The 14108-nt window shown below is 37.6% G+C and overlaps 1 protein-coding gene across 3 annotated transcripts in view; it reads right to left on the bottom strand.

Annotated features, from left to right (window-relative positions):
* Positions 1 to 977: 977 nt before the first annotated feature.
* The window catches only part of LOC126259406 (bromodomain-containing protein 3-like), a 105458-nt gene continuing 92327 nt past the window's right edge, over positions 978 to 14108 (bottom strand). For all 3 annotated transcript variants that reach the window (XM_049956184.1, XM_049956182.1, XM_049956183.1), the window contains one exon: positions 978 to 9338. In XM_049956184.1, the coding sequence (XP_049812141.1) occupies positions 5246 to 9325 (4080 nt within the window). In that variant the 5' untranslated portion in view covers positions 9326 to 9338 and the 3' untranslated portion in view covers positions 978 to 5245. The remainder of the gene's footprint in view (positions 9339 to 14108) is intronic.

Genomic DNA, 14108 nt, shown 5'->3' with positions numbered 1-14108 from the left:
ACCCCAAGTGAATAACAGAATACATTCAGGGAGCACCTTTTCACATCTCACTTTCCAAAGCAATTTCCACAGCTTACATTAGAACACATTTAACAGCACATCTCATACCAGTAATTATTTTGCCGTCTTTATTTTCGTCATCTTCAATTTCAACTTCAGCACTCCTACCTTCCCTAAAACTTTCTGATGACCTCATCCCTGTGACAACCACTTACTCTCTGCTTCCATTTACTTATTGCTCAAAGATATGCAAGTATTCCATTTCCTCTCATCTTCTGGGCATTTTTCTTCTGATACTGTTAATTTAAATTGCTTCACTAAATAGACACAAAAGTGTTACAGTTTCCTGATCTAATGTCCCTTCCCCTCCACATACACAACCTTTACTCTTTGACAATTACATGAGTACAAGTTATAGGCTATCCAGTATATAATTTGCTACGTCTATTTCATATAGGCCTATCAGAAACTTGGCACTGACAATTTTTTAACTTCCCACAGCCTTTGGATATTTGGAACAGACATAGATTAATGTGAAAAGGTCATTATCCAAATTTTATTATTTAACTCCTGAATAAGAAGACAGAAGTATGGGGTGAGAGCCAGTGGAGGAAAAAGAGAGAGATGGCTAATTCATTAATATGAAAATTTCTTTTGAGAGTTTCTCTCTTCACACATACTCAAAAAATTTTCTTGATCAGAGCTTTATAGACCGCTTTATCATTTATTGTTGACTGCACCGGTATAGAAGCCAAGTCTCTGCTCGATCTCAACAGACCTGTAGCAACTGCAGTAGCAATGGCAGAACAAACATTTGCCCAATACACTTTCCTGCTAAAAATATGGTCAGTGTTAGATGAAATCTCCAATCTTTGACTGCAATATATACCATCTTTTCACTACTATAGCAATGACTTTCTTTCTTTGATTTACACTAGAAATAATGGCAACAACTGCACTATTAGACATACAATCTATGGATTTTTTTAGCTTTATTTTTAGAAAATGCCTCCAGAAACCTGGACATATTACAACAAGGAATTATGATTTATTTCAACATGTACAAGAAACAGAGGTTTCTTCTTAAGTAAAGTTTGTATTATACATGCCACAACAGGTACATGTTTAACTTAGAGCAGTTACTAAGGGCAATTATATGAAGACAGGTATGGGGTACTAGGCCATCACTGGAAAACAGAAGCCTTAACAGTGCTCTGGTACAAAAATATCATACATTAATATTTTTTACTGCCTAATTTATGAATTCTGGTAATAAAAGGGGGATCTGCGAACTATGATCAGAGCTACATAATGGCATTACATTTTGAATCTTCGAACAGAAAATATTATTTCCGCTACTGTTATAACTTGATGAGAAAAAATGGACAACTTGCCTACCATACAATTCACCTTGATCTTAAAACAGGTATTCTTGTTTTAACTGCCAACAGCTAAAATGCAATGTGAGCAACTCTTCACCTGAGGCCAGGAAGATTAGCCTTTTTAAGGCAGGAAACCTCGTTTATAATGTTATGTGAAAATGGGTGTAAGACTGGGAGAATACTTCAGGAATGAATGATATGTTAACAAAAATGAGGAAATCTATTCATGTCTGGATAACAATCTACACTATTTTCATATCTGTTACAGTTTCATTTCATCGTGACATTTCCTTATGTAAGTAAACTAAAACATTCAATAATACAAAAATTAAGGAGACTGACCCAGTATTTTCTTTTCTTTTCTTGTCCTCTCAGCAAGAAAGTACTAGAAGATTGTTTGCTGATCCAGTAATGGTTTTTGTAACATACAGCATGTCTATGAAAACATGATTATGATCCACAAAACCACGGCAAGAAAGTACATAGGAAACCACATAAATTATCCACAAGGTGAAATATTTAGTATTGCATACAGACACACATTAACGTACAAGACACTGTTCTGGCTTTCAGAACTATTTGTTTCTTCGTTGGGAGGAGAACAGAATAAGTTGTGTAAGGTTAAAATGGCAAGGCAGGTTATTCGGACCCCAGGGTGAATATAAGTTACCTCCCCTTCCTCAACTAAAAGCTAGGATAGTGTTGTGTACTTTTATGTGTGATTACTGGCAGTTATGAATATTGCATCCCCTGAAGGTGAGTACTAACCAGCACTTCTATCTCATAACTGTAAAATTTCCTCGAGTGAATTTTCCTTTCAGTACACTGTATCAACGTACTCTTAATTTGCAAAATATATGAACATGATCAATCACACACAAATAAATTCCGGATAATGAATTGTGGAGAAAAGCATGCATTTCTGTTAAGGGTGGAAAGAAGACAGTTAATGTAGGGAATGGGGGAGAAACGGATTGGGGGGAGGGGGCGGCGAGGGTTTCTAGCATAATGAGGTGAAGTACCTGCTCACATCACAGAACAGAAACTCTCAAATCATCATCCCACAATAGCAATTAAGGAATGAACATAAAAATTTGGATTTATCATTCTCTTATATACTACACTTATTGCATGATGCAATGTCTACAATAAAACTACAAACTGCCTACTAAAGAATCAGCAATACAAGTACTAATTGTCACACGTTATTACCTGTGGGAACTTATTTACTAGTTGACATTCTCTAAAGGCTTGCTGAAGATTGCTTTTAAATGTAATGCCACATGTCAGCAGCAGTTACATAAGATATACATCTCCCCTTATCATTTTTGATATTGGAAGAATGACTGAAAAAGTGTTATGCATAATCTCACATATGGCTCTACTGCTGACAGTATTGGTTTTACACAGAAAAAATAAAAGAATGTCAACTTGACGTACTTTCAACTTTGTCATTAGAAGGGGCCAAAATACAGACAGTTTAACAAGACTGAATGGAAAGTGAAGTCATGAACAGTCAGAAAGCAAGTAGTTGCTATAGCTCACATATGTGAACATGTAGTGGGTCTATTTACAACCATTTTCAGTGAACTGAAACAGGGTACTATAGAACGAAAACAGAACAGAGGATTCATATGCTACAAGAGTCACTAACACACAAATACTGACGTAAGTACAGTTATCATTTATATATAAACATATATAACCAACATACAACCAAGCTTCTTAGAAAAAAATCTTTCTTCTACTGTTTTAATTATCTATCAAGTATATTTACAATAAAATACTGTATCCCCTGTGCCAGGATAAATAACACTATCTGAAATGAAAATGGAAGAATAAGATACCAATGTAAATAATTAAATTCTACATCCATGGAATATGAGGTCATGTTTTATGCCTTATTCTCCATTAATGGCAAATTGTTTTGACTGATTTCAATGCTGGTAAGAGTTAGAAACGTTCTTCTGAAAATGCTGTTTCGAGAAGTACAATGAATATTCTAACATCAAATTAAGCAAAGAAATAGCACAAACTGCCATACTGGAAGCAATAAACTGAACATGAATTTTTACAATTGTAATTTATTTCACTCTTTTAAGCTGTTGGGCAGGTTATGAGGCTGATCAGAGATCATTAAATTACTGATCTCCCACGAAAGAAAACTTCTGCTCTTTAATAAAACACTTTTTTTGACTGGTACTGAATATGGGTATTAGAAGGAAAATTGCAGACAAAAACAACACACATCTTTACAAACCGACAATGCTGCTTGGAAGTTTATCATCTTATGTATCTCATTAGATCAAACTCCACATTTCATTCTAATATCTACATTTTGGTTGTTTATGTTTTGATTGTAACTCGCTAATAGTTAGCTAAGCAACATCAAAATTTACAACTTCAATTTTCATACCAATTTCTGCAGCTAAAACACAATATCTCGCCATTAATTTCAATATGAAATACAGGCCAGATTAATAAGTGTAGTTTTTATTTTACAAATAGCATGACAAACATACTGAGAATATATAAATGATACACATCTTACAGTTTATTCTGTCCTTTTGGATGAAATATTGCTTCATACATGGCGGCAAATCAAATAGTAGAGCATGCACGTAAATTAAAAATTTAAAATAGTCTGTTGTGCAAGATTCAAAGAAGATAACCTTCTTAGATGTAAAACTGGCAACTATAAAATATTTGTGTTTTCCTCGAATACTCAAACTCTCTGAAATGAATGATGTACAATAATAGTCTACTACATAGCCCTTATATACAAAAAACAGTATGCAAATCAAGGAAGAAATGCAAAATAAATCACCTTCTAATTTCTATCAATGGAAATAATTATACAATAGACACTTTACTCAACATTCATACAAGTTAATCTCAAGTATTTACAAAGGAGTTGCAAGAAAGGATGTCCAACTATGGCCAATCACATGACCACATGTAGTTGCTTACATGTTACACCAGTCAAAAAACAAACATCTTACATCAGCTGAAAGTTTAAAAAATAGTCATCTCTGAAGAAATGTAAGAATTACCTTGAGGCAATTACACTGCCCTTAAATAATAGAGTAAGCAAGTGTTAAGAAGTAAATAAGTTATTACAGGTAAGACACTACTCACAACTCTAAAAGTTATGCGAAAGAATTTATATACGCAATTTCGTACCAGCAATTCAAAATAAATTAATATTTTGTCATCATTTCTGCAAGTTTACTGGAGAATGCACAGTTTCTAAAAGTTTCATACAGCTGAAGAAGTGCAGCTGTCCTTAGTTTCTTCTTTTTTTTCCGTTTGTATATATATATATATTATATATATATTTTTACTTCTTTCCCAAGCACGATCAAATTCAACCATGTCAGCAGAATAAATGTTGTGACTTAGGCAAGTAACAATAAATCAAAGCAGTTTATTACTATCAATGATTTTTAAAAATTAATGATCTGGTGGGGAAATAAGAAAATAACAATATACATATTTCACACATAAGACTGGGGAAACGCCAATCAATAAATTATCATAACCATAATCATGTTACCACCTTATTTACAAACTCTGAAGATATTTTTGACGGTCTAACCACATAACATCAATATTAAGTATACGACACTCTTAAATAATAGTATCTACATGATCACACACATAAGTTCACTTTATATCACTTATACAAATGAACAGAGCTATAAAACATATTCATTTTAATAATATCTTCTTGTTCAGTTAATTTAGAAATTTTATTTAAAACCTGCAAGGATTTCTTATTTGTCAATTACTTGTAGAAACATCAAACTGTCCTCGACACATTTCCAATAATTACATAGAGTAATAATAATAAATTCATGTCATTATAATGACTCCTCAAATGCAGCCATTAGCTCACTTTGCATGTTCATGTCAATCTGCCTAGCCATTGCTTCTCGGCGGCGCCGTTCCTGTTCCCTTAATCTTTGTCTCTCCCTTTCAGCAGCCGCTTTGTCCACAGACTGGTGATTTGCACCCTCAGTGTCATCAATAGGTTTCATCTCTTCTTGTCGAGAAACTTGGTTATCACTGGTTTTTCTTGACTTTTCTAGTGAATCGTCATCATGTTCTTTCCTTTTCTCATTTTCTTGCCTCATCCTCTCTTTCTCGGCTTGTTCCTTTTTATGGCGACGAAGTTCTTCTTGTTCTTTGAAAGCTTGTTCCCTATCTTTCTTTTCTTTTGCCTGTTTCTTGAAGGCCTGGAAACTTTCCTTCACTGTAGTTTTTATGGATGATGATTTAGGCGCAGCAATGTTTTGTGGTGATGAAGCTTGGGCAAGAGACGACCATGAACTTGAATTTTTCAAACTTGTAGTCTTAAAAGCAGAAGCAAAGTTAGATACAGGAGATTTTGTAGGTTCTGGGGATATTTTCTTTTCTGCTTTCACAATGTGATTCATCAAACTGTCATTCATGGGTTTGTTTACATGAGACTGAGGTAGAGATGAAGCATTTGGTTTATCTTCCTTTTTTGGGAGGTGGTCTGGTGCAGCTGGAGGCATATTTGTAACAGGGAGGGGATCAAATATTGATGGCATGGCAGTTTGCATATTAAGGCTGTTTGAATGATTAAAATTTACCAAAGGTGAGGTCTGGGGTTCCATTTTAACAGATGGCATAGCTGACATATTGGCAATGTGAGGGTAACCATTGGTGGAATGCTGCTGCGAATTTATATTAGGTGAAGACATGGTCATATTCATATCAAATGAAGGATAAATACCAGTCTGTGATGTGTGAGTGATATTTGAGGTTTGTGTTATGTTCTGGGAAAACTGAGAAAGTGGATTAGTTGGTGAAGTATTCATCAGTGGTACTGACACAGGTTGTGACACAGCTGTTTTGTCATAGTCGGAGGTGACAGGAATAGGTAATGAGGTGTCTGACACTGGTACAATAGGTGATGTCATAATTGAGGAAAGGGGCTCTTCTGCAACTGGAACAGCAGAAGCAGCATCAGAAATGGGAATGTTGGGCTTGGCTGTGTTGGAGAATCCTGGGTTCACTTTTTTTGCCGATGTGGGGGATATCATTGGAGGCCGAACTAAATGAGGCAAAATATTAGATGGTTGTTGCTTATCCACTGTCGCTAAAGGGTCTGTGACAGGTGCTGCCTGCTGATTACTAGTGGTGGCATTATTAACAGGCGTAGGTGGTTTCCGAGCCAAATTCTGAGGAATTGTCTGTCCTGTGGTTGACATACTCAAATTAGTAACTGGTGGCATCACCGAACTTTCTGGTGCAGCAGGTGCTTCAGACGCAGGTTTCTGCAGATTCTGATGACCTTCCTTTTTTGTTTTCTTATGCTTCCCTCCCCTTAAATACCCAGGAAAACCACCCTCTGAGTCACTTGAGTCAGAAGAGCTACTAGAAAGGCTAGATGTACTTGAATCAGAATCTGAACTACTCGAACTTGACTGTGAAAGATTTGATGTTGGTCCTCCTACATCCAAAGATTTGTGTTCATCCTTCTTGGCATTTTTTTTAGCTGAACCTAACTGTCCAGATACATGCTGAAGCCTCTTTTCCAACTCCTGCTGCTTTTCTGCCATCTGTTCATCTTTTGACTTTCCAGCGACTTTTTTGTGAGGCTTTTTTCTCAAACAAGATGCAACATATGCTTCGAGCTCTCTAAGTGTGGATGGTTTCAATGTTTCAAAGTCAATTTCAATTTCATCAGGATTTGAATCGCGTAATGACGGTTCACGAGACTGTATAATATGCACAACACGTCCCAGCTTGTCTCCAGGCAATTTATTTATGTCAAGACTCAACTGGCGCTTCTCATCATAAGACATTGGCTTTGCACTGTCCTCATCCTCTGACTCAAATGCTAAGGGAGCAGGTGCAGCTGAAGCCTTTTTCTTGCCCCTAGCTGACCTAGAATTTGCCTTAGGCCGTCGAGACGGAGCACTGGCTGCAGGTGCCTTTCCCGCTCCACGTACTGCTCTTCCTTTAGTAGCTTTGGCAGGCGCTGGGGCTGGAACAACTGGTGCAGGTGCTGGAGTAAGCGGCACGGCTGGTTTAGGGGCAGTGTGGTGTAGCTCAGGCGGTGGTTTCACATCAGCTGTTCCTAAAGGAGCGCTTGGGATACTAGGTACTACAGGTTCTGCAACAGGTAAAGGTCTGGTTTCTTTGGCAACTGGTGCATGCTTATCTGGCTTCTTTTTCTTCTTCTCTTTTTCATCTTTCTTCTTCTTATTTCTTTTCATTGAGCTTTCTTCAACCAACTTTCGCATCTGATCTTGCATTGCCTTTAATTGCTCTTGTAAAAGTGCCAACTTTCGAACTCTTTCAGCTTCTGAATCAGATGATTCTGAAGATGACTCTGAACTAGATTCTGAATCAGACGACTGTGATGAAGCAGTTTCCATTTTTGTACCACCAACAGGATCTGGTGGAACTTTCGCATACCTTGATTCAAACACATCTTGTAATTTCTTTGCCATTGTAACTACATCGTGATCTGGTGGGTTGTACTTATAACAATTTGTAAATATTAACCTAACATCAGCAGCAAATTCAGCTGCTGTCCTATACTCCCTATTGTCCATTTTCTGCTTTACTGTGCCTAAATCCATTGGTTTCTTAATGATGTCATGGTAATCATGCAAACCAAGCAATTCCGCATCAACTGGTTTGTAAAATGGCCAAGCATAACCAGAATGCTTTTTTGTAAAAAGTTCTTTCAATATCTCATTGCACGCTTTTAGAGAGTCACTCAATTTGTCCTTAGTCTTCACTATTGAACTTACACCTGAAGCAGCATGTGGAACAGTTGCCTGATGGAAAGGAAGAACATCATCCTGCCGTGGTGCTTGTGAGAGTGGCAAATCCTTCACTACCTTCTTGATTGGCCGTCCTGATTCTCTCCGCGATGCCATCTTTGTTGCTTTCGGTTCAGCCGGCTGATATATGGGATCGTAAGAACTCGCACTGGGTGTTGTCGTATCGGCCTTTCTCTTCACTCCTTTCTTCACCTTGGCAGGTGGTGTTGGTGGAACAACTGCAGCAGGTTGGCTCTGTATAGATGCAGCAGTTTGTGGTTGGCTGTCCATCTGAGACATCACAGCAGGTTGTGCAATGTAACCACTGGTGGGTGCTGCCACTTGCTTTGGAAGTGAATTGTGTGTACCATGGGACAATCCACTTGTTATAGGAACAGTGGTTGTCGCTGTGCTGCCGGGCACTGTTGAGGGTGCTCTTGTCACTAGGGGAAGGTGTGCTGAACCGGTGGAACTAGCTGCTGGTGGTGCTGAAGATGCAGCCGCCTGGCTTGTGGCAGCTGAACTTGATATACTGGAACTTACAGTAGCACTAGCTGCACTGCTAGATGGTCTTCCACGCTGACCTGTTGCACCAGCTGTTCGGCCTTTCTTCCCTTTGACTCCTTTAGGTGGTGGAGGGTCCAGTTCAACTTCCTCTTTTGGCAATGCAGCCACTTTTGTTAAGAAGAGCTTCTCCAATGTCTGTGCCATGAGAACTACATCTTCACCAGGTTTGTTATAAACATAACAGTTTGTAAACATAGTATTGAAATCTTGGATGCACTCTTTCCCACTCCAATAGTAATTGTTCTCGAGACGCTTCTTGATTGTTCCTAAATCCATTGGTTGTTTGATGATTTTGTGATAGTCTGGAAGATTCAGCTTCTTCGCATCCACTGGTTGGTGGAAAGGCCATGCAAACTGATGCTTCCATACTGCCTTCAATACTGCTTTCAGCATGAACTGCAGCTGGTTTGTGACACGGCCCGGCCGATCTGGTGGTGGATGAACGGGAGGCTGGACGACGCCATTTACAGGTTCAATGCGAACCTCCTCCCGAGGTGGTGGTTCCTTCACATCTTGTTTGCTGCTATTTGCCTCCCTGTTACTATGAGGCAGTGATTCTATTGGCTGCATCCCAAGGTCAGGCCTGAAAACAAGAAAAATATATATATATATAATACCAAAATGTCTCCGACAGAGAACAATGCATCAGCAATGCGGCCCATTTTTACATGTAGCATGAAAACAAAGCGGAATTACCCGATGCTCTACAATTAAGAACATTATCTTTAGTGTGATAATTAATCAATGTCATTGCAGTAATTCAGAGTCAGAGTTCTACAAATTAGGATCATAGGGAATAAATACACAGAGCACTTGCAGTAATCAATCAGGAAAAAAGAACACCATTATTCATTCAAAAGAGCCGGTCAAGAGACAACACAATAAGATGGAATTCTTAAAATCAGAATGCAAGTGGAGAAAAGTATTTTGGCACACTGCAACTGAAACCAAGTGACTAATCTAGTAAATGATTACTTTGTAAAATGATACATGCATAAGAAACATTTGTTTTTATATCAAACAACAATCAATGACACTAAAACATCATTACCATATCTATCCGTATACTATGTTACAGGCAATAATAAACATACGATTTTCATACAACACAATTTAATAATTGAAGAAAAATGATTTCCAAGAGGTGGCACCTATTAAATTTGAATTGAAGGAGACCACTTACTGAAAAGTAGAAGTGTTCAGTCGTAGAGAGAGAGAGAGAGAGAGAGAGAGAGAGAGAATAAGAATAAGAAGAAGAAGAGAAAAATTGCTAGCTTTCAGAGCTATCCTTTACACACACACACACACACACACACACACACACACACACACACACACACACACACACCCCTTGTGTTGAGTAGGTGGTTAGAGGGGGAGAGTGGTGAGAGGGACTAGGATTGCTCAGAGGGAGGCAGCCAGTTTGCCAGCTAGGAATGTGGAAGGGATGTGTGATAGGTGCATGGGCTAGGCATGTGATGCATGGTTGTTGAGGCAGTGGGGAGCAACAAATGCCGAAGGTGATAGGGGACATGAAATGGAATGGGGTGATAAAGAGTGGAGGAAGGGTAACCTCATGGCTGGAAGGTGTGGGGACAATAGTTACTGGAGATTGAAGCCAATATGATCAGGTGAAAGATATGTTGCAAGCATATTTCCCATCTGTGCAGTTCAGAGAAGCTGATAGTGGAGGGAAGGATCCAGATGGCCCAATTTGTGAAGCAGGCATTGAAATTGATCATGGTGTGATAAATTGAGTATGTTGTGCCACTAAGTGGTCAACAATGTTCTTGGCAACAGTTTGGCAGTGGGCATTCATCCTGGTAGACAGCTGTTCAGTAATCACAGTGACGTAAAATGCTGCACAGTGTTTGCAGCAGAGATGGTAATGGCATAGCTGCCCCACCTTGATGTACCACAGGGATATGATCCCTGTGGCCAGGGCTTGGGAGTTGGAGCGGCATAAGCATTGACTAGGACATTGTGTAGGTCGGGTGGCTGATGCAACACCACTTTTGGAGGGGCGAGAGGATCTTGGGTGGGATGTCCATCATTTCATTTCAGTGCATGATGAAAGACAGTCAAAGCCCTGACAAAGGGCATGGTTCAGATATTCCAGTTAAGGGTGGTAAGCGGTGATGAGGGGGGCACTCCTACAAATACCATGTCCGGCCAATTATAAACATGGGAACTGTATTACCTTTAGACAATATACACATAAGGCAGGTCAGATGTATCAGTCCATGTTGCTACTTCAGACTGTGTCAACATTAAAGTCCTAGGCCAATACACAATGTAGTGGAAAGCTCAACAAACTTATAGCTAATGAATGTTCAGCTGAATTCACAAGAACTGTAGCAATTATAAGCCATGCTTGACCATGTGTAACATCAACATTAGTTGAAGCAAAATCAACATGACCACAATGGAACACAGTGTGATCATGGGGCACATCAATAATTTTAGACTTACCAACATTAATAATATTATCACTTTCAATAACAATTTTACATATAGTAGAAGGGCACCAGTGACAGCCATGATGAACATATCAGTGAGGCATCTCGTTGAATTAACAACTCAAGACTTTGTGGTTAAGTTTGGAGAAAATTCCACCCTATGATGTATTGGTTTACAGTACTCTTATGGTTATACAGTTTGATGTAGCAACATGGAATGGCACATCTCGTGTAAGTTTTTAATTGATAAAAAAAGATGTGATGAACAGTATTTGTTCGGCCTGGCCCAGCTTTATATCACAAAAACAAAATCACAAATGCCCGCTGAGGCATAAGAGAAAATGTATCTGATGAGCGGCTCTTAGGAGGAACAAACAGTATAACACAAAAAACCTTTATAATTGAGTAATGGGTGATAATATATCCCAAACAATCCTAGTTAATTATCAGTACACTCCACTGACCATTCAACAATGCCATGTTGTTTGCGCAATGGTATGTAAGTAAAATCACAGTCCGAGTTGCTCATTTGCCGAGATGCCTCGCCATTGTGTCTATCCCTGGCATCCTACAACAGATGCCTCACCAATGTGTCTATCCTTCACATCCTACTATATGTAAGACCATTATTGATGTTGAAAGTGTTTATACTCTGAATGTTGATATGTGAAACTGTTTAGCACCAAGGTCAGACTGTGTCCCGTGGTAATCATATCAGTTTTGATTCATTTTTTAAATTTCCTTGATTATGAAACATAACATTCAAGTAGCAACAAAAGTAAGAAATTATATTGATAAACAACTTTAAGTACCTGACTCCAAGCAAAGTTACTAAATTTCATAACATAATGGCACTAAGCTTTGGAATCTGTTGCATACAGAAAACTTTTATTGCCAGGCATTGTCTGGCAAGAAGGAAACTCGTGGTTTCATGTGTTTTATGATCACCAGATTGTGTGCCAATGTACTGGGTACATTCCAACAATCACTGTAGAGTGTAAAAGAATGGATTATAAGAAAAAATTATCTGCAACTTAATCAAGTGTGTGTGTGTGTGTGTGTGTGTGTGTGCCATGGTCAACAAAAATAAATGCAGAAAACATTTCAAGGACTGTTCCTCCATAAGCACAGAAGTGATTAGTGCCTATAAAAAGGTATCATCAATACCTAAATTTTTCATTAGTGACTCAACTGTTGGATACTAAATCCACTTAGCATTTGATTACAAGAATGACCAAAAAAAAAAAAAAAAAAAAAAAAAAAAAAAAAAAAAAAAAAAAAAAAAAAAAAAAAAAAAAGAGAAACACCACCACCACCACCACCACCAACACACACACACACACACACACACACACACACACACACACACACACACACACAGATATGTATAACTTCAAATTATTTCAACTCCAAGTGAAAGCTACACAAATTAAACTTTAATTTCACAAATGGCAGCACTTGTCCATGGTATGCTAAGTGCTATAGTACACCAAAAATGTATAGTAGTGCCAGATATCTACTGATAATAGATTGGTTCAGAGGTGATAGATTAATACTCTTAAGTTCCAATTTAACGACAGTCAGTAAATCAGACCCTTCAAAGCATAATATATATAGTATGAGATTGCATGTGAGGGAGACACTATAATTTGTCTTTAATTTAACTGTGTCGGCAAGCAGAATTAATGATTTAAAAAACATAAGTCTAATGGAAAGTATTTTGCCGAAAGCTATCAGTGCAGTACAATAATAGATAGATGTAAAAAATAATCTATTGGCTCAGAAACCTTCAGTCAGTGGGTAAATTACACAAAAGATAATAAAATGCAATTGGACGGGCACATGCAATCTCATTACTATGCATACTATGCTTTGAATAATCTGATGTTCTGACTACCGTTAAATTGAAATTTAAAGAGTATACCTGCAACTGAATGGCTGATTTTTTCAAACCATTCAAATTTTGTTATTTTTAAATAGTTAGTTATTTTTAAATAATTACTGTTTCACATAGACATTTCTCCAAAAATATTTTAATCAGTTTGATGCTGGAGTGCAATTCTTTGTGTCCGATACCAATGTCTTCATTTTTCCATACCTACTAAGCTGTATTATATATTTTAATCATTGGTGTATTCTGCTTCTTTTTTTTTCTTCTAGTCATATGACAGAGAAGTCACTGTTATGACCTTCACATCATTCTTCAAATACTTATAGTGTCTGCTAAGTCTGCTTTTCATGTTTTCCAGTCTTCACACAGTCCTGATCTTTGAACCCAGGTATTCAAAAAGCTTTCAAAATTATAGGCCAATGTTTGACACAGCTAGATTTATTAATTGAAGAATATTTTTCTAAGTTGCATTACATTCTTCGGTCCTCCTCTACTTTTCAAACAGAAAATTCAATGTTTAGCTGTTACTGCTCCTGGAACTGTTCACTCCATGCCTCTGCTCTAATTACACTCTACCTGAAATATTATGCCACTGTTTTGTACATCCACTACTTTTTCTTGGCTTCTATAGATAGTTTTAATTATTCATTCATAACCAGTTTCATCTCTTCAATCTTTATAATGCCATGTTTTCACTGGGTCTATCAGCAGCATGAAGGAGAAATCAACTACTTTAATTTACAATAATCACCTTTCAATCACTAAGCATGAAGAATAAAAATATGAACTGTTTTGTCTTTCCTTTGAAAAACTGGTCAAACCTCAAGTCTGTTTACTTTCGGTCTCCATTCTTCTGTACATTTTACTATCAACAGATTAGAAACTTGGGCTATTAAATTCACCGGAAGTTCTCACACTTATTTGCTCATACTTTCTACATCTACCTCGATTCCCTGCAACACCTGTGAACTGCAACACAAAAGGGATTTCCTATTGTACTATT

Source organism: Schistocerca nitens, chromosome 5, assembly GCF_023898315.1.
Source record: "Schistocerca nitens isolate TAMUIC-IGC-003100 chromosome 5, iqSchNite1.1, whole genome shotgun sequence".
Lineage (NCBI taxonomy): Eukaryota > Metazoa > Arthropoda > Insecta > Orthoptera > Acrididae > Schistocerca > Schistocerca nitens.
Note: the sequence above shows the minus strand (reverse complement) of the source record. Positions and strands in the feature narration are given on the sequence as shown.